Raw genomic sequence first — 22,631 nt, forward strand, 5'->3', positions numbered from 1 at the left:
GTATCTACCCAGAAAACACAAAAACACTGATCCTTAAAGACACCTGTACCCCCATGTTTACTGCTGCTTTGTTTTCAATAGGAAAGACATGGAGTCAACCCAAATGCCTAAAAGCAGATGACTGGATTAAAAAGATGTGGTATATAGACACAATGGAATATTATACAGCAATCAAAAAGATAAACACATGTCTTTTGCAGCAACATGGATGGAGCTGGATGGAATCATGCTTAGTTAAATAAACCAGAAAGAAAAAGAAAAATACCAGATGGTTTCACTCATAGCAGGAGTATAAAGGACCGGAGGTGGGGGGGTGGGAATAATAATAATAATGAACAACTATATACCAGAGACATTTTATGGGGGTGGAATGGGATAAAAACGGGGGTGGGGAAAGGAGTGCACTGGACTATGGTGATGGTACATGGGTGATTTGGTGATGGGAAGCCCATGGGGATTACAACTGAGATGGAAAAAGGCACAAAGTGTTATAAAAATAAACTATTATATTTTAAAAAATTCCTACCATTACATCTACTCTGTGAGAAAATGAGAAGGATCTTTCTATGTCTTACTCTCTAATAATATACAAGGTGAATCATCAGTCTGATGATAACATTATTATTTTTTTAAGTAATAGAATTTAGGGCTGGAAATGACCATTGAGCTTTTCCAGACAAAGTCTCCCATTCTATAGTTGAAGGATTCAGAGACCCCCCCTCTCTACCTCAAGGTCATTCAACTCATTTTTGGCATAAATAAAGCTAGAATCAAGGCCTGGTCTCACCCACTCAGTGTTTTCCATTACTCCATACCAGTGAGTCTCAATCTGAAGTGACTTCTGTCCCCCAGGAGACATTTGGAAATATCTGGAAGCCTTTTTAATGGTCACAGCTGCAGGAGTTGGGGTGAAGGCAAAGGATGCTTCTAACTCTCCTACAATGCATACAATTGCCTCCCACATTGATGAATTAGCTGACCCCCAATTGTTAATATGGATGTATTGAGAAACCCTGTTCTGCACATATACAAAGAAAAATCGAACTGTCCAGTTAACAAGCTAGAGCGTTCATTTCAATGTTTCCTGCTAGCCCACACAGTGCTGCATTATATTTGATATAATACTGGCATATGAAACTGAAATTGTTCTTTGAATCTATGAAAATAGCAGCTGGAGGGAAAAGATATAAGAGCAATTCCCTCCATCAAGGCTTTATCAAAATAGGTTTTTGAATAGTCTAAAAAGAATAATTTTCTAAAAAATTTCTTAAGTTTATCAATATTAACAAAAAATTAATTAATTAATCAAACTGTATTTAATAATTCACTTACTAAAGAAAGTTCACAGGAAAATAAGACCTAGGAAATCAATGAGTATCAAAACAGTTTCAAGCGTCAACACTAGGGAGTCTATTATCAGTGTGAGAGTCTCTCCTGCAGGTACAATGGAATCCTAGTTTCAGGTAATTTGCCCTTCTGCCAGTTTCATTTGCGCACAACTATCTTTCTGTGTCTGCTTATTTGAGTGGGAAGCCCAGGAAGCATCAGAACAAAGCTTGGAAAAGGGCTACTCCAGTTAATGTTAGGCTAGGGGCCCCCATGGGTCACCACCCAGAGGATGCCCCAAAGGCAAAGGCAGCCCTACTTTGTAAGAGCTCCTCACTGGCAGTGACTTGTGGGTTCAGGTATTATGGTTTTGTAAGATGTTGGGGAGGGGAATCTAATCAAAGGTATGCCAAAGCTCTGCACTATTTTACAAAGTGAACTGCCTGAACTCACATGTCACTTGTGAGTCTAAAATTATTTCAAATGATAATGATGACCAATATTCTCTATCTACTCTGACATCTTCAGAAATTACTCCTCTGTGATTTAGTGAACACTTTAATGGGAGGTGTGTTCTATTACAAACTAGTTCTACTTTAGCTTTGTCTTTGGTCCTCTGCAAAAACAAAAACACCTGGTTGGTAAGGGTGAAGGGACATAAAGAGAGATGCAGAGGATAAGGCATCATACAGAGTCTTAACACTGCAGAAGTGCTGTATCCACCAGATTCACTTCCAAAGTGGCAAGAAGCTAAAACAGAAGACAAGAGACAAGACAGACTATGGCAGGAAGATGTGTAGAAGGATCACACCAAGCATAGCTTAAGTTTTCCAGGTGACAGACCTCGTGGGAGCTCTAAGGAAACTCTGAGAGAAGGTGGAGTACACATGTTAGCACTTTGTGCCTAAGAGAGATATCAGGAAAAAAGTATGGAGAACAACACAACTTCTGTGTCATTACTTGGTAGGGATGGCACCACCTGTGTCCTGAGTCAATCTGTATCCCTCAGGTGTAGACACTGTCCAGCTAAGGTATACCCAGGCATAATGAATTGCCTTTGGAGTAGAAAGAAATGGGAGTCAGGAAATCTGGAATCTCATTCCAGACATATTCCTACCCTGCACTGATTGTTATCTTCTTGGCAAGTCACTCACAGTTTCCTCATCTGAAGATCAATGAGTGGGCAATATATTGTTACAATCCCTACTTCTCTTGTCTTGGCCTCCAATTCAGATGATTTTAAGTAGTTGGATAGACTTTTTGATTAAAATAATGAAATTGATTCATGGCTGGCACAAACATTTCTATGAATTTTTTTAATACAAATTAGTTCTTTAATACATGGAGGAAGGATTACTTTAGTGTTAAGAAGGATCAGCTCAGGAGTTCTCACTCTCAGACACATTCTGAAGGATACAATTGTTTCCCAGGGATAAAGCTGTCTGAGAGATCGGAGATGAGATGCCTAACATCAGAGCTTCCAGAAAACTGCTCTCACTCAATGAACACCTCCCCTCGAAGTGTTCACTAAATCACAGAGGAATAATTTCTGACGATATCAGAGTAGACAGAGAATATTGGTCTTAAAAGAGTCTAAACAAGCCAACATGGGTTCTTTTAGGAAAATCATAGGATTTTTGTGTAAATACCCCTGGTTTGCTATTGGTAGATATTGAAACCCAATAAGGTATTTATATTATTGTATTTTTTTAAAGCCTGTGGTTAATTCTGTTCAGAATGGCTAGATTATATAATAAAGTGTTAAGCCGAAGAGGCTAATATACTGAGTATTAGCCTCCCTTCAAGTCATCCAGGATGTACAACTTATAAGCAGGATAATAGTAATTTCAGCAATTCCTTTTTTTAGAGATAATTTTCTTTGCAACCAATTTGTTCAGGATTATATAGGACTATTCTTTAGCACAGTATGGAACAGGTAGCAAGGATGTGTCAAAGACAAGTTAGTAAACCTGAACTATTAAGGACAGTGTTTATGTCACTGTCAGCATTGCTTATAATTAAAAACAAAGCTGAATAACTTTAGGAAAACTTGCCAGGGTTCAGCAGGGCTGAACTCCTTCACTGGCTAATGAAACAGAGGTTCTTAGTTGGCACTGAATCCCTATCATGCATTTCCTTTCCCTCTTTCTTTGCTCTCATTCTCTGCTCATTTATCAACACTACTATATAATCTCCTCTGAACTAGAACTACCTCCTATTTAATCCTCCCAAAACTCTTTGTCTCTTTTCCTCTTTCTTCTGCTCATGCCTGGTCACTCAACCTAGTATTTTCTTTCCATAATCTTTATCTTACAGGGAACGCAGGAGGGGGCCTGACAGCAGGGAAATACTATGTAGAGATCCGTGTTTTAAAAGACAACTGAGCTGCATTGCAAATACACAGATCAGAAAGAAAAAAAAAATCAGGAGAAAAATAGCAAGGGCCCAAACTGGGAGAGTAATGACAGTGAAAGAAAGACAGGAACAGAATGCTTTTTAAATATACTGGAAGTAGACTGAATAGCCTGTGGCACCTTGCTGGAGGATAGTGATAAGGAGGAGAGAATGAAAAAATGACAAAGCTCCCTAGCAAAACTGTTTGGTAGATGTGGCTCCTTTAACAGGAAAGAGATGCAGGTGAGGGATCGGATACGGTTGTTGAGATTTCAGGTGTCCACAGACAGAGCTTCACGGAGGGGGTATGGCCAACATTCCAGTGGAATATCAGTATCCCATATGGGCAGAAAAACTTATAGATGAAGAAAATCCTCCAACAATCTTCTTTGCGTCCTCTCTTGCTCTTACTAAAATAAAATGTGTTAAAAGGTTACTGCATGATAAGTTCTAGGACAGGCATTAGAGGAAAAAGAGAAGGAATCAAAAAAATAAGTTTCTGCTCAAGACACTGGAAAGCTCTGTTGGAACACCAAAAATAAAATGACTGAAGCATTGGGAGGAAGGGAGGTCACTCAGAGAATCTGCGTAGAAGAGGTGGCATTTATCTGAGGCTGACTGCCTCAGAACTTGTCTGGCTCTTTCAGTTACCACTTCCACTTCCCTTCACACTCTGGACTTCCCCCATGGTTCCCAGTGAGCTAGCTATGAGGTTGGCTTCCCCAAGACTCACTTCCCCAGTCTTCACTGTGCTTGTCTATATTCCTTCTGTGGAAGTAGTGCTGTGACTTCTTTGTGGAAGAACTTTGGTTAATCAACCTTTCACATCTTGGCAACAAGATATTTATGAATAACACTTGGAATATGATGCAACAATATGACAGGTGAAAATTCTTAATCCTGGGACCTCTCTAGAATTATGTAGCTATGCACTTGATGAAGGTGCTACCTGTCCCCCCACCAAGACACTGCTCAAGACAATGGACACAAAGATGTCCCCCCCCCTTCCCCACTTCAAATTTAGGTTGGCCTAGCAAGTCCACTCCTCTGCATTTACCCAAGTGAAATGAAAACATATTTACAAATATTTGGAAATATAAGAATATGAAATAGAAGTTTTATTCATAATACATAATAGTGCATGACAAATAAATGATGAATAAAGGGTATTCATCGTTTTAGTTTAAAAATTAATCAAATGTCATCAATTGCTGAGTGAATTCTTAGAATATTAGCAATGCAAAGAGGTAATTGATAGAAAAATACAGATGAATCTCAAGAGTATTTTGAATGAGAAGCCAAGTACAAAAGGCTGCATGGAATCACTTATAGGAAATTCTACAGAGGAAAGTGCAGTGGCTACCAGAGGACAAGAGAGTAGAGGAGGAAACAGAGGAACTGCAAAGGGACACAGGGGTGGTGGGTGGTGATAGAAAGAGTCTATGTTATGATTGGGTCAGTGTCTACCTTATTCTATACATTTTACAGAATTTAATCAGATTATACACTTAAGTTTACCACATGTACCTTTCATAAATTATATCTCAATAAGGCTAATTTTTATTAAAAATCAGGCCAGGCTAAGAAGGAGGCCCCGGACTCCCAGCCAGATGATGCCTGTGGTTGTCAGGACACCAGGTATCTGAGCCAGTCCTAGTTCAACTGTCTGACTCTTGCAGCCCCAAGTACTCATATGCCTGAATGATTCAGCCTCAGCCCTGACATCCCTTGGCTGCTCTGGTCTAATATTGCTAGTAGCTCACACCTTCAGGGGCAGAACCAGACTCACCCAGACAAATCCTTTTTGCCTAGCACGAGCAGCCTTCAAATGGCATCATTATCCTATAACTAGAGACTACACTATGACTACCTGGTAAGGACTGCACTTAAGTTTAACTATTCCATACTTAGAACACAGACTCTCAGCTTTGCTTTTGCTACAAGGCTTTTAAAGGGAGAGGGAATTGGACTTGCTTTTTTCCCCTCAATACTTGAAAGTCTAGTTTCTCTCCAGCTATCTGATTCCCAATGGTCCTATTGAGAGCAGGCTTTTCCATTATCACTGTGGCTACAGCACCAGGGTTAACACACACCCAGGTCCAGGAAGCACGTAATCTGGGATGGGAGAAAAGGAGCTTGAATGTAAAATGAATTATTATTGCAGCACAGATTGCAAGTCTGGGAAAGGTCCTGAGAGAGGTCCTTCATCAAATGCAAAACCACTAATTCAAAGGGATATGGATGTGCTCTTATATTTACTGCAACACTACTTACAACCTACATGCCCAAGGATATATAAGTGGATCAGGAAGATATGGTAATATGCATAATGGATTACTCTCAGCTATAGACATATAGATATATAAAGACAAACTCTTGCAACCTTCATTTGCAACAGCATGGACAGAGCTGGAAGGGATTTTGCTAAGCAAAATAAATCAGAAAGAGACAGATAAGTACTGGTGATTTCATTTACATGTGAAATTTGAAGATACAAAATAAAAGGTAAGACAAACTGAACCAATAAAAACCCCTGGAAATCTGATATAGTGCTGAGGTGACCAGGTGGGAGAACAAGGTGAGGTGGGAGAACACATACACTATGGTGGAAACCACGCTTGCCTTGGTGATGGGTGGAGAGTGGTGACATCCATCTGAGTAAATGGGAGCCTATGTCTCCACATCACAATGCCACTTACCAGTAAAATATAAAGTCAGAAAGGACACACGCTGACGGTCTCTCCATCCCCAAACTCCATCATCATTCCTCTTTATCCTTCCGAGTTCCTCAAATAAATACAACTCTGAAATTCCTCAGTAACTATTTTTAAGCACTATTTTCAGAATTTCAACTGGTACTGAAGATTTACACCAGGAAATCATATAAAAATTGGCTTTTGTACACTTGCTGCCATACGAAGTAAAGGAATTGAGTGAGCCTCTCTGATGTGCATGATCTAATCTCACCCTCACCTCCATCCTGCTAGTTATATCCACCATCCCTTTTTTTGCAGACTCAAAGGATAAACAACTCTAACCCTCAGCTAGTACAGAATTTGGATATGGCTCTAGGACTACTAGATTTTTAAATGTCACTAAGAAAAAAATTCTGGAAATTGCACATAAAATGTGGCTTAAAGCTTGGTTTAATAGTTACAGGTCCTGAATTTGCATCTCTGCTCAATCACTTAGTGGCTATGTGGAACAGAGGTAAGTGTGTTTCCCTCTTTGTTATTTTCCTCACTTATGAAGAACATAGCTTCTATTTCATTGAATTATGAAAAGATCAGATAATTCACACAATAAACATAGTAATTATTAGCTATCGGTATGCTCTCCAATGCCAAGCTGGCTCCCAGTGAAATACACAGAACACACCTGTACATATACCATCCTCAGCTATCCAGAAGTGAATTTCCACCCTTTGGATCCTATTCTGCCCTTCAACTCATCCTGCACTTCTTCAGTTAATGTACTAAAATTGTTGGGGGTGGGGGACGGTGAATGTTAGAGTGCCTGCCCTTAATGAACCCATGCAGATCATCTCTGCAAAATCCTATTCTCTCGTTCTCTCATTAGTTCTAACATCTGAAACTTGATCACAGCACCCAAGGCACAGACAGCCACCATCCTTCACTTACCTGCTCTGGGTACTTTCTACCAATGATCTCTGCCACTGTGTTGAAGGAATCGGCATCTGGGTAGTTCTTTGCCCCCATCTTCAGCTGAATGACAACTCTGTTCCCATGAGAAACCATTCTTGATATCATTTCTGCATCTTCTACTGTGATACATGCTGTGGGGATCTTTGGCACACCATCCTGGTATTCCTGAACACCTGTGTGAGGACTTGAGCAAAGAAGCCACCTGGTTACCTTAAATGTTGGAAAAGATCATGTTCTTCTTTCTGTTTATTCAGGTAAAGGTAACTTATAACACAATGTATGCTTCAAGTATATGGTTCTCACCTCAGCAGCTGTATACTTCACACCATACCCACCACCTACCCTCTACATTCAACACTTGAGTTTCACTGTTCTTTATTTGCAGAGGAGTAAGAGGAATGGGCAAAGGTAAATAATCTTTTTTTGGTAAAAGTAACTTAGAACTTCAATTTAATAATAATAATCTAGTTGAAATATACATGGCATTTATTGAGATAATTTTGGATAATTTTTTAAAGTTGCAAGTTGGCTCAAACTCTTAAGAATTTAAGAACATTAATAGTGCCTTCTCTATCAAAAAGTGAACACATGTACAACCCAGCAATCCCACTCCTAGGTATCTACCCAAAAGACACAAAAACACTGATTCAAAAAGACACCTGCACCCCATGTTTATTGCTGCTTTATTTACAATTGGAAACACATGTAATCAGCCCAAATGCCCAAAAGTAGATGACTGGATTAAAAAGATGTGGTACATATACACAATGGAATATTACTCAGCAACCAAAAAAATAAATAAACACATGCCTTTTGCAGTAACATGGATGGAGCTAGAAAAGATCATGCTTAGTAAAATAAGCCAGAAAGAAAAGGAAAAATACAGGATGGTTTCACTCATAGCAGGGATATAACAGACCAGGCGAGAAAATGATAATAATGAACAGCTATATACCAGAGACATTTTATGGGGGTGGAGTGCGTAATGGGATCAAAAACAGTGGGGGGAAGGGAAATGCACTGATTTGGTGATGGGAAGCCCAAGGGGATTACAACTGAGATGGAAAAATGCACAAAACCATGTGAAAATAAACTACTATATTACTTTAAAAAAAAAAAAAAGTAAACATGTGGACCTCTCTGGTCCAGAAGGGATTAGGCCTTAGCACTATGAAGCTATCCACAGTCACTGAAGCACTAGTTTGATCCCTGACCAGGGAGCTAAGCCACAAAGAGCAACAGACCCCTCCTGTCTCACCAGCTGCTCCCTTCAGCAGTGTATTTCAGTGGATCTGCCTATTCTGCTCCCCATCTGTCTCTGGTGAATACTCTCACTCCCCCATACCTCTGGCCTACACCTCAGCTCTTGACTGCATAAATAAATCTTTGAAAAATAAAGGTGAACACATGTTTTGGAAAACACAAAAGGAGCTCTGAAATCCATCAAGACTATGAGACCAAACATATGGAAGAATGTATGGAAGAACACTGGCTGATGTATACTCAGCCCTCTGGTTGTGACTGGCTTGCCCAACTGCTCCCAAGTCAAGGGTCCAAATGTTGAGTCTTCCCTGGTGTCAGAAGATTGTACAGTAAGACTGAAGAACAATGTCTGGGAAATATTCCTGTTCCTATGAATAAAAGTACTGCATAAGACCAGGTCATAATTTTACTGTCACAAGTAAAGGAAAACTATTATAATTTTGCCACTAAATGAAGGATATTATCCCAACTGGTTGTGTTTTCCTGCTAATTTCCAGATGCTTCTTACATTTATTTTCCCAATTCAATTAATTAACACAAGTCAATAATTGATACTGGAACACAGTAAGCACTCAATAAATGCTAAATATTAATTATACTACCTTGCTTATTAAATTACCCCTGCAGAGAGATACTGACTAAACTCAATTCTTCAAATCATCTAAGTATTCCCTTTATGAATATTTCTTTAATATTGACTAAAAATTCTTTTCATCAAATAACTTATAAGCTCAAAACTGTAATACAAAAACCCTGGAACTGAATCCCCATTCGTGAATATATCTAATCCACTCTCACTTCTAACTCCAGGTAGTCTATGCAGACCAACATGAATGCTGGCCCTGCATGACAACAAGCAATTTGTATTACCTTCTTTCCCCAAATTTCCACATCTCTAAAGTGTAGACCTCATAAGAGTGCTCTGAGGTATTAAAGAGATGATATGTACAAAGATTTAAAATGAGTAATTTTGGCACCAATTAATTACTTAGGAAACATTAGCTTTTATTATTTCTTCAGTACGAATTTTTCTCACTGAGTTGGTAGAGTGATTAATGACCATAAAACCAAGGAGCTTGAAGAAAGACAATCTAAATATTTACTATTCATATTACCTTACGTGATGTCTGAAATTTAACAAACTCTCCTTGTTCTCAGACTTTCTTACTCGAAAGGAGGTCAGCATAAACCTTTTTACCATGGTCTTTTAAACAATGTTCCCATACAAATATGTACTAACAAGTTACAGGTAAGATGCCTTATAGTGAGGATAGGCTTGTCCCCATGGATTCTTGGAGGAAAATGCACTGAAAGGCATCTTCCAACAGTGATTCTGAATTCAAGATTTAAAAAAATATATATTTGTTTCTGAAATTAAGCACATTCACCAGTGGTGGAATACCCAGCATTACTTAGTAGAAATAGGCAGATTTTAAAACTTCATTTGGAGTCCTACTCTTTCATTGCCAATTATACTTCAGGCAATAATCAGTATAAACACCACCTTCTTAGTTCATTTTACATGTCTCATTTGCAATTTAACAATAACAAAGGGTAAAGGAGATATTTCTCCATAGAAGTTATAAAAACAGTCAGTAAGCATATGAAAAGATGTTCAACATCACTAGTCATTACAGAAATATGTATCAAACCCACAATGAGAAATTTTAGAGATCTTGTGAACTGTGATGGGATTATAATGTAGTAAAGCTTCCTTAGGAAACAATATATGGTTTCTCAAAAAAATAAAAGCAGAATTGCCATATGATCCAGAAATTTCACTTGAGTTTATACTCACAAGATGGGAAGGTAAGGTCTCAAAGAGCTATTTGTACAAATGTAGTCATGGCAGCATTATTCACAATAGCTAAAATGTGGAAGCAACTCAAGTATCCACCAGCAGATGAATGGACAAACAATGTGATGTAGACATACAACAGAACATTATTTAATCTATAAAAGGAAGAAAATCATAACACATCCTCAGCATGGTTGAATCTTGGAAACATGATATGAAGTAAACTAAAACATCCACAAAAATACAAGTACTGTATAATTCAACTTATGTGAGCTACTTAGAGTAGTCAACAATCACAGAGAGAAAAACAGTGGCTGCAGGGCTGGGAGGAGCAGGAAATGGAAAGCTCAGTAACTAAGTTTTCCATGATGAAAAGAAGAATGGAGATGGATGCTTCTGATGGCTGAGCAGCATTAGAAGTCATTTAATACAATTAAATTGTACACTTAAAATTGTTAAGATAGTAAATGTTATATTATTTATACTTTAAAATACATTACATACATAAACTAAAATGAGATCCTTATGGGGGGGCATATACATGCATTCCATGCTGATGGTAACTGCATCAATTTGATATTTCTAGAGTAATGTCTCAATACGTAGCAAGAAATATAAAAATTCCTACTTTGTTCTAGTTGTTCTACTTTGGAGAACAAATTCCCTCACAATATTATAAAGCAACCTCTAGTAAGATACTCTTTGTATGCTTATGTGTAAATGTGAAAATCTAGAAACAACTGAACAGAGAAACTTTGGGAGAGGTAGAAAGAAAAAGATTTGCAAGGCAAGAAAATGGCCAAAAGCAATACAGAGAAACATGGAGATGAAATAAGCTTAAATTAAAATATGAAAGAGTCAAATACAGTATGTATATAATAAAGATAGAACATGAATTTGAAGCAATGTAATTTTGGGTAATATTTACTTAGTTCTTTGAGAAGCTATCCTGTTAAAATGTAATCGTGCAATCTGTAGCATTACCAATAAGCAATTTCTTTAAAGTTGGTGCCACCGTGTCTAAAATAACCTAAAAGCAAAGCTGTCACAGCAGCAGTCTGAATCCATGAAGTTCTAGGTCACCAACATTTGAACACCTGTGACAAATTAATGGAAAAGTATTGCTGACATTTTCTTTTCTTCTACTATTAATTGCTTGAAATACTTGCTGCAGAATCCAGCCCATCCATGTGCCACCTAGAATGACAAAGCTAGTGTTTTCTTGATGTCAAGGACTCTTCCTGTATATCTGGTAATGTTTTAAATGGTTGTTCACATCTGTGTACATGTTCTCAGTCTCTGAACCAACAGGTACAGATTTTAGACTTCTAATCTTTAGGAAAGTCCCAGGTGAGATCTGTCCCATCATGATATAGAGGCACACAAAACTAATTTTGAGAAGAGTGACAGAGAGAAGTCAGCACTCATCAAAGGAGGAAAAAAATCCACGAGAAACATTTCTGTATCATTATCCATAAATTTGCTTAAATGAAATTCCATGAAATAAAAACAGATGTCCTTGCATATCATTTTAAAATGTTCCTCTTTTGGCCTTTTTTATTTTTCTTTTTTGGATACCATGAAAAATTTGTTTTCTCAAATATGTTGTACATGTAGTAGAGTTCTGAACTCTACAGATTTAAGGATAGGTAATAATTCTCATTCTGTGAAACTCCAGAGCATATGTCATTTGAAGCATTCCTTTAAAATCAGAAAATGCCACAAAGAGAGGTAGTTAGATTGCTGACAGAGAAGATTATGGGTCAGTCCAAAAAAGTTAACCATGAGTCACTAAGTTAGCAATTATTCAGCCTTTGCTGTATGCCTGGCAGTGTTCTGGGCATTTTATGTACATTCATTCATTCACTAACTGTTATAACTCTGTGAAGTAATGACTTTTTAAAAAAATAATATAATAGCTTATTTTTACATCATTTTGTGCCTTTTTCTATCTCAGTTGTAATCCTCATGGGCTTCCCACCACCAATTCACCTGTGCACCATCACCACAGTCCAGTGCACTCCCCCCCGCCCCATTTTTGATCCTATTCCCACTGTACCCCCATAAAATGTCTCTGGTATATAGTTGTTCACTATTATAATTATTTTATCCCCTGGTCCTTTATACTCCTGTTATGAGTGAAACTGAAGTAATGACTCTTACTGTCACTAAATTACAAATGAGGAAATTGAAGCACAAGAAGGCTTAGCCCCACATTCTCACAACTAGAATAGATCCTTGGTGATCTGGGATCACCCCCTTAACCTCGTAGGATCTACATTATGTTAACGTATATAGGCCCTGCATTATATTAACCTCTATAAGATCTACATTATATTGCCATTCACCACACTAGCAACGATGATGTTCATTTTGAAAATGATTATGATACTATCAATAGCAATAAAAAGAATACTATTTAACATTTATGATATATATTGAGCTAAACATTATCATACATCACCTTATTTAACCTGCTTGGTCAAAAAGTGGCCCCCAAATGGCCATGTAACCATTTCTGAAATGAACTGACATATAATAGGTCAGAGTTAGTGAATAGGACTAGTGCTCTGGAAAAGAAATAGTGAAATTTGATATCAAGCTAATTTATTATTTCCAGGTTTAAAGGAACCTATTCAAGCTACAGTTCCTTTTAATCTTTTATTTTCCTTTGATGGGTATACTGAAAGAGAGGATGCATTGTAGAAAGCACTTCAGTGTGTGTGATAGATAACATGTTGCCTACAAATGGAAGTAGCATCATTGCTGTATGTATTTTGCATATACTTATACATTGAACTATCACAGGGTATTGTACTTATTTCCTACTTTTTATAGTTATTACACAACTCTCTCTTCACTTTTAGCTCAACTTTAGCTCGATGAGAACAAAGGGCCTATTTTGCTTTTGGGTATTCAGTATTACCACACAATTTCTGCTTCATGATAGGGCTCAGAAAACATGAATTAAATTTTATTAAACTGCAGTATTTGACATGAATTTTCATCTCAACTTATTTTCAGTTTTTCCCCAGGAAAACATCTATTATGTGTTAAAATTACATGAAAGCCTTGCCAAACACAGGTCAGAGACCAATATCCACCTGACTGAGTGGGTGCAGGTCCCTAGGGAATATGCATCACTAACAAATTTCTAATTGATACATTGTTGATCCCAAGTGTTGAAGAATTCAAGCCAGAAAAAAAGGTTCATTCAAAGGCATGTCCTTACCGATGGTAAAGAGTATTCTCAGAATGTTCATTTCTAGACAACCAATCATAAACACACACAGGTATGTCATAAGTAAAACACTGATAGAGCTGCTGGAAAAGAATCAGTTTTCAGTCTCAAGGAATTGACATCATTTAGGCAAATAATAGTTGTATGTAAATTGTGACGATAAAGACAGGAGTGAATGGATATATTAACAAACCTACTCAAATTTACATAGTGAAAGAAATGTTACCCTCCAAAGTGATCACTGTGGGAAGCCGCACTGTTACTGCAATAATTACCCATAACTCTAAACATTTTTGGAACTTTTTCCTCTGAAATTACCTTCAGAACATTTGACAGCTTTCCAAATTGTCTAAGTGGGGGCAAAATTTGGTATTTTAAAATTAGAGTTTTTTTTAAAACATAAACAAAATGAATGACTTAACATCCCAAAACAAAATAGATTATAAAATAATGAAATTAATTTTTTAATGCCTGACGAATTGATTATCTCTAAAGAGAAGTTTAAAAGAGAAATATTAGCAAGCCCTCCCTGGTGGCACAATAGGTTAGGGCACAGCACTGCAAAGTGGCCACAGCTGCTTCAGTGCAAGTTTGATCTCTGGCCCTCAAGGTGACCCAAATGGCATGGCAGACCTCTCCTGACAACCCCACTGCTCCCCTCAGCAGTTGTTCTTCGTCAGTCGACCTGTTTTGCTCCCCACTCTGTCTCTGGTGAATCCTCTCACTGCTCCTGCACCTTGGCTTGTACCCCAGTTCTATGTGCATAAATAAATCTTAAAAAAATAAAAGAGAATAGAAATGTTTTCATCAATGGTACTTGTGTTAGAGTATATGGTTACAGAAAATATTTATGCTATAATGATAATTAGATGTGTTCACTGTAACATATTTGCTCAAAAAGATTTACTGCAACAGCATTTCTTTTATCAAAAAGGCAGCAGCAACCTCAAAGCTTGGTAAAAAGGAAATTGTGGTATAAATTATATTGTTCAATTTCAATGGAAAATTTTTTCAGTCATTAAATTGTTAATTTAGAAGCCTGTGAAATAACATGAAAATTCTGATATAATATAGAAAAAATACCAACTTATATATAAACTATGATAAGCAATATAAAGTTTTATGCACAGAGAATAAAGGTAATATAGCATAGTAGAAATAGACTTAGATGACATTAGATGACAGAAAAATGACAATTACTTTCCTTTGAACGTTTTCATTTTTATACAACTATAAGATTTAGACTTAAAAAAAGTAAATCTTTAAAACTACTACTGATATTAGCCAGAGCAATAGAAAAAATATGGACAAGGGTAAATCATAAATAGTATGAAAATTAAAGTATGGATGCTTAAATACACACACACACACACACAGAGACACATATATAATTTACCTACTTATCTATATCACATTTTTATGACCCAATAATATTCCATTATATATCTGTGCTGGGTCACATAGCAGGTACCTTCTATTTTTTTGAGGAAGCTCTATGATGGTTTCCACAGTAGTTGTACCAATTTACAAATTGTGTGTGTGATATACCAAATAAATATGCCTGAAGTCAACTAAAAAATAGTTTCAAACCAGAGGTAGCTAAAACCATTTTTCTACTGTTTCTATGAATAATATTTTTTTAGATTCTACATGTGTTACCAAGCATCATTTATTTTTTTCTGACTTATTTCACCACATTAGCATAATGTCTCCAATACCCACGGACAATGTTCATGTTGTCACAAATGGAAGACTTCCTACTTTCTTGTGATATTGTAATATTCAACTGTGTGTTGTGTGTGTGTGTGTGTAAAGGCATTACAAATAACTGTAGCCATTAAAAACTACATTTTAAAATAATACTGTATTTTTATTAAGGTAACATTGGGCTAAAACAATGCATGTGACTAAGGGGTATAGGTTCACATCTCTTCAGAGGATTGATACCCCAGCCCTCTCACCCGCAAAACACCCAAAAACCTAAAGTGTAGCTCACGGGGTCCTCTCCACTCTTTGTATGCTACACCTAGCCTCTCTCTTTGGTAGCCTCACATCAACAGTCCTATTTCTAGGAGGGTTTCGGTTTGTTAGGTTTTGTCTGTTTCTTTGTTATTTTAGCATCCCACAATGAGTGAAATCATCTGATGTTTGTCTCTCTCCTTCTGTTTTATTTTGCTTTGCATTATCCCCATCAATTCAATGAAAATGGCAAGGCTGCATCTTTTTTTTTTTTTAATAGCTCAATAGTATCCTATTGTGTATATATACCATATTTCTTAATCCAGTGCTCTATCTTTAGGGTGTTCTATAACTTGACTATTGTAAATAGTGCTCCAACAAGCATTGGAGTGCTCATGTTGAGTTAGTGTTTTTGTACATCTGAAGACTTTTTAATGTCACAAGGAAATGGTTAAAACACATTTTAAAATTGTGCATATATCCCACTCCTGGTAGCATACACATACATTTATGGAGGAGAATGACAAGAAACAGATGAAAAGTTAAAAATATTCTTTTATCCTCCCAACCTGAACATAAATAAAATTTAATATTGCCCTATTCTTTTTTCTAAACCTTTCTCCCAATTTTTCTAAGTCATTTAAAATTGATTAACAGTGATGTGTTAAACAGACATACTCTTCAAAGGGATAGATTCTGCTGCTACATTTTAAGGAGTTAGTGAGTGCTCCTCTGTTCATTTTGCATAGTTTTATTTAATAATCAGGCTTAAGAAATTGGGAAATAAAACTTTTCTTTCAAAGAGAGAATACATGTGAGGTAAAATAGAAGAGCTAGGGGAGGAATAAGAAGGATTATCCAGGATTTAGTATTGAAAATTCCACAAAACAGGCTAAATTCTTGTCATATATCATGCAGAAAATAGGTGTTGATAGGGAATAAGTCTCTTTTAGTCTGAAGGGGTGGGAGTGAAGGGCTGTTGAGCAGCTCTGGTGTAATATTTAGTTGAAGTAAAATACTTTCATATGGTACTTTGAAGTAGGCAAATGTATTTTTACCACAGAGTCAAAGAATAAACAGGACATTAGTAAAATGTCATTTTATAAACATCTGGATAATGCGTTCCTAAAATGTAGGCCTAAAGATTCAGGAATCAGTTGGCAATAATTCCAAATCCATCACTGATTAAAACACTTTTCAAACATTGTCTCTCGTACTTGATGTGGTTTCATATTACAGTAGAACATTCCATAATACTTAATCCATTTCATAAACACTATGTTGAGGTACAGCCTTAAATTTAGAGTTTAAATTTCAAAAGGGAAGGGTAACTAAAATCATTCAAAAATAGAAGTAAAAAAAATAATTCAAATGGGAACCATCATTTCTTCTTTTAGAATTATGACAACTCTTGTGAGAAATTAACATCTCTTACTGTGAATCATAAACAACACCATCAAATAGCTAATCAATTCCCCATAATTTGCTCTCTTTTTAGGCAACTTCTGGTTTCCAGTAGCAAAATAGAATGTAGTTTTTAAAGTTGTTTTCCTAGTTTCCTTGCAAGAATATTATATAATCTAATAGGTCTCATTTGCTGGAAAATTTTTCTAAGACCTGGTGTAATGTCTTCAAACTGCCAACACATTCTCTGAGCTTGTCATGAGCCTTCTGCTTTTATTAAAAATAAATCACTCATCACCTGTGACTAAGTTTAATCATTAATCATCAGAATTTAAACATTTGGCTACCAGGTTGACTTTGGCAACCAACATTTTCTAACTCACTAAAGGGAGTAATAAGGATTCACAGGTTAAGTTAATTCATTCTGGCCACTTGATCATATAATTAGGAATCCTAATAATATGATACATTATAATAACATAATCTTAGAAATATTAAATGGTTTCAGAAAATGTCTTAGGTACTTCACTAAGATGATTTTATGCTAAAGCAGTGGTGATAGACTACATCTGTGAACAAAATAATGCAATTCCTGTCCTCTATGAAAAAAGTTTTCATAATTTTTGCGAAAGTTACTTAAGCATTTATTTCTCAGACCAACCTGATATGCCATGTCAGGCTCTCCACTCAGTACTCTAGGACAGCATTGTTTATGTACTTATCTCTATACGTCTAGCATTGAGTATATACTCTAATACATAGCAGGCTTTTTTTTTTTTAAAGATTTATTTATTTATGCATACAGACTGGGGTACAGGCCAGAGGTGCAGAGACGGCGAGAGACTTCACCAGAGACAGAGTGGGGAGCAGAACAGGCAGATCGATGAAGTACACTGCTGAGGGGAGCAGCGGGCGGGTCAGGAGAGGTCTGCCATGCCATGTGGTCTCCTCCGGGGCAGGCGGGAATTGAACTCATGCGGAAGTGGCTTTAGCTTCTCAGTGTTGTGCTTTAACCCGCTGCGCCACCAGGGAGGGCCCCATAGCAGGCTTTTTTAAAAAATAAATAATAGTTTATTTTTACATCATTTTGTGCATCTTCCCATCTCAGTTGTAATCCCCGTGGGCTTCCCATCACCAAATCACCCATGTGCCATCACCATAGTCCAGTGTATTTCCCTCCCCCCACTGTTTTTGATCCCATTCCCCACTCCACCCCCATAAAATGTCTCTGATATATAGCTGTTCATTATTATTTTCTCCCCTGGTCCATTATATTCCTGCATAGCAGGCTTTTAATAAATATTGGGTGGATGGATGGATGGATGGATGGATGGATGGATGGATGGATGGATGGATGGATGGATCAATGAATGAATGAGTGACAAAGAGATTATTATTTCCATGATTATGTCCATTATTGGAGAATGATGAGCTTAATACAACATGAGTTCAGGAGAAACAGAACCTAGCTTCTCATTTATGCTCTCTCCAACTGTTGTCAAGCCCCATGGGCCTATTTAAATCGATAGAATCTGAATTTCTAACGAAGTCTGACAAAGAATCAGTCACACAGCAACTTTAGAGAAAGTTCAGCCTAAGAGGCAAGGGCTGCTGGAACCCTTTAAAGTCAAATGAGCTGAAGTTGAGTGGAACAGGAATTCAATAAATGGCCACCCTCCACAGAGCAGCGTATCGACCACAGACACAAGGAAGGGCCTTGCTAGCCTCCTCTTATGTACTTGCACAGGGAAAGAGACACCTGGGTATTTCAGCACCTCATCTGTATGCTGCTCAAAGCTCAGCTGATAGAGCTTCTCCCCAAGTTTTATCCCCAAGACAGAGCCAGCACACCATGGTGGCTTAATCTCAACACCTGCCTTTCTTCATTGGTTCTAAGTGAAGCACTCGCCTTGTAGAGTATTCAGACAGGACAGAGCTCAGCTGTTATTCAGGACTCTATGCTGAATCCTGCAGAGGCAGGGTCACCATATGAACCAGAGATACCAAGTATGAAATGCAGCTTTGGCAATAACATTCAGACCTGAGGTAGCTTCAGAACCAGGCTCAGCCTCAAATTTAGATGAAGATAATATTTAGCTCTGGGTGCTGTTAAGTGTTCAAAATAGTTCATACCAAATTATGGGTACCTGTAATTACATATGGCAGCCATCATCACTATTTTAATGTTGGGGCCTCCTGCTTCCTATACATCCAGAGTCAAAAGCCCACTCAGGCATTCCAGTCATGTGTTCTTGCACAGAACGCACTTCCTGGCATTGCTTCCATTTTTATTGTTTTTAAAATACCAGTATTGGTAGCAATAATAACATCTAATGATCAATTATTAGCATGTTTTTGTGTTTACTTTTGACAATAATTCTATGAGGTAGGTATTGCTACACAAACAACAACAGTAATACTCTGGCTCAAATTTTAGTAATTTGTCCCACATCATGCAAATTAAATTAGTACTTAAAGTGACTGAAATTTGCACCAAAACTTTGCCACCCCTACAATGGATATTTTATGGCAGAGATGGACCATCTGGCAACTCCCTTCCCCTCAGTATTCCTCAGCCCCCATCCTGTTCTGCTACTACTACTGCTACTCATTTACTCATGGCTGAAAATAGACTGTGCCGTTCTTACAATTTCTAAAATAAATATTTACTCAATAATATTTTAACAAATATTTACTGAGGCAACCTTCTAAGTTTGGAAGCTCTGACAGTCAAAGTAATATATTGTTGTTATAGTTTGTGTGATTTTGGCTTCTTACAGGCCTACATTCTACATTATTTCATCATTGAAAACATAACATGTAGTTTTGTGAACCGCTGTTCATGACAACACTGTATTGTCACAAGATTCCCGTGACCTTTTGGGACACAGGCCTGCCCCTTCAGACTGCTGAGAAGTGCAGATAATCATAATCTCTGAAGTTCCTGCGGTCTACAGACTCCTTTTGCCCTGATAGAAAGGAAGGAAAGATTTGAGTAAGCCTATGCATCTGGTCTTGAAGACCTTTCAGGAAACTGGGCAGCTGCAGTTTTGAGTCTCTCCGTCAGAGATGACAGCCTGCAGACCTGCTGATTCTGGAGGGTGGAGATTAGAATGTGGTGGATTTACTAAGTTGTGAGGTCAACCTGACTGGGTGTGAGGCAGTCTCCCTCCAGCTCCAGAACAAGAAGTGAGAAAGAAACAGCACCCACTTCTTTCCAGACTTTCTTAGCTGGATCCACCCTCATATTGCCCAATATCATTCTTCTTATTGCTCTTCTCACAGATGTCTATTTTGCATCCAGGCAAATGTAATTCTGGATATTGCCAGTTACAGGAAGTCACTATATGCCTGTTACCATAAAGACCAGTGAGAAACTATGCAAAGTATTATATCAAATCCAAATTTTTGTTACTTTTGAGTCCAACAGCAAAATCAGTCATGAGTTCTTAGTCTTCAGTTCTGCATCCCTCCACCTCCAACACCTTGCTAGCCATGAGACAAGCTCTCCTTTATGGCCATGTTCCTCCCACACCTCCTTACTCACAATATCTTTACTCTCTATCCCCACTGAGTTACTGTCACTTGCTACAGTCAAACCATCTTCCATGACTGGTGTAAATTCTTTCCTTCGTGAAAACTTCTGATTGTTTGCCCTCTTCTCAATTCCCCAACAACAAATACTTTCCTAGCCTGAAAGGCCCCACCATTTTGTTTGTATTTCTTTTCATCTTAAACATGCTCTATGCTATGTCATGCCTGGCTGCCTCCCAGCCCACCCCTCTCCAGTTCCTCATCCCCAGAGAGTCAGCCATGTATATCATGTGCACCCCCAGTGGAGTTGGGACTGGGTGCCAGGCTTGGCAACCACCTGGGTAACCATCTAATTACTGGCAGTTAATAAGTGTGAATCTAAACACAGCTTAAGAATAGGCAACCTGTTTAAGATGCATCTCCATATACTGTTGAGCATACTCTCTGCAACAACTCTGATGCTAAAATTAGCAAAGGGAAGTGAGAATGTGAAGAATTTATCACACTGCAGTGATATCCTCATCCTGTCCTATGTCTTCAGGGTCACGATGTACTGAATAAGAAACAGAACATCTTGTAAACTTAGTGACCTAAACAACCTTCCTCAATTCTTGCTGCTTTTTCCTCCTTTGTGCAAATTTTCTCCTCTCGGCTCTGTCCCCATTCCATTAACTCCTTGTCCTTTTCATTGTTCTTCTGCTTAGTTTTAGTCACAAGATTCTAAATTACTGGTAAAAAAGCAGACAACTAGCTACACATTTTTGCTCCAAACTGGAGTGTTTTTGTTTGGTTTCTGTTATAATATATTCTGAAATGATCTAGCTGGCTTACAATTCAATTTATACAATTTTTATGACTCAGCACCACAAAAGTATCAGTCTTTTATACTTTTCCATCACCACTGCAGAGTCTGATGTTAAATGCATAGATGAGATTTCACAACTGTTTAGTAAAGAATGAATGAATGATGGGGGCAAAAAAGGAGGCTACTTCACTTGTGCCTCCTCCCCCATTGTATTCCAGAGAATTAAATTGGCATCACTAGATCAAAATACAGTTTAGTTTCAAAATAAGTTAGCATTTATTTCCAGAAACTCATACTAACTCATCCATTCAGTAGTTTTGAAAATATGCACTATAGCTTCCCTTTTGGGATAAGAGACAGTATATGAATGCTGCCTGAAGGACAGCTACAAAGAAAAAAAGGAATAAAAAATATTCCTTTAGAATTTTAGTTAAGTGTCCAGAGGCCTAAGACTTATTCTACCTCCTTACTTATTCAGCTAAGTGATTAATTTCACCCTGGAGTGAAAGGAGACCTGAGCAAACGAACCCAGTGTGTGTAGCCTATGAAGTCAGGGAGATCCTCCAGGCTGAACACATCTGCACACCCCATGTTCCCTAGCTCCATACTTTTCTACTGCTCAACACCAATTAATGCCTAGAAAAAGCTACCTCCCCACTTCCTGGGCCTAGCAAGGAGAGGTAATGCTGCGAGGGCAAGAGACTTGCGGGAATTTGAAAAAGATGTTTAAATACAGCAGGTTGTCTAAATCACCCAGAGGATTGATTTTATAGCAAGCACTTGGGAAAATAACAGATACAAATAAAGAGCAGGCCCCACAGCTTTACAGTAGTGACCAGTATTGTCTCAGTACAATAATAGCAAAGCTTTCGACAGGGAAATTACTTGCATTGAAAATATGCTATTCTTGATTTGCTTCTTCTACTGAATGTCTCCTTGGTGTCTTAAAGAATGTGTTGAGGCCCTCCCTGGTGGCGCAGCGGGTTAAAGCACTGCACTGAGAAACTAAAGCCACTTCCGCATGAGTTCGATCCCTGCCTGCCCGGGAGGTGACCACATGGCGTGGCAGACCTCTCCTGACCCACCCGCTGCTCCCCTCAGCAGTGTACTTAGTCAATCTGCCTGTTCTGCTCCCCACTCTATCCCTGGTGACTCCTCTCACCTTCCACATCTCTGGCCTGTACCCCAGTTCTGTATGAATAAATAAATCTTTAAAAAAAAAAAAAAAAAGAATGTGTTGAA

The 22,631-nt window shown here is 37.8% G+C and overlaps 1 protein-coding gene across 1 annotated transcript in view; it reads right to left on the reverse strand.

Moving 5' to 3' along the window:
- Positions 1 to 22,631, reverse strand: part of CPQ (carboxypeptidase Q) — a 233,789-nt gene that overhangs the window by 70,270 nt on the left and 140,888 nt on the right. The window contains exon 4 of the mRNA XM_012722824.1: positions 7,362 to 7,569. Within this exon, the coding sequence (XP_012578278.1) occupies positions 7,362 to 7,569 (208 nt within the window). The remainder of the gene's footprint in view (positions 1 to 7,361; positions 7,570 to 22,631) is intronic.

The sequence above is a fragment of the Condylura cristata genome, unplaced genomic scaffold (assembly GCF_000260355.1).
Source record: "Condylura cristata isolate star-nosed mole 26May11 unplaced genomic scaffold, ConCri1.0 scaffold00009, whole genome shotgun sequence".
NCBI classification, from domain to species: Eukaryota; Metazoa; Chordata; class Mammalia; order Eulipotyphla; family Talpidae; genus Condylura; species Condylura cristata.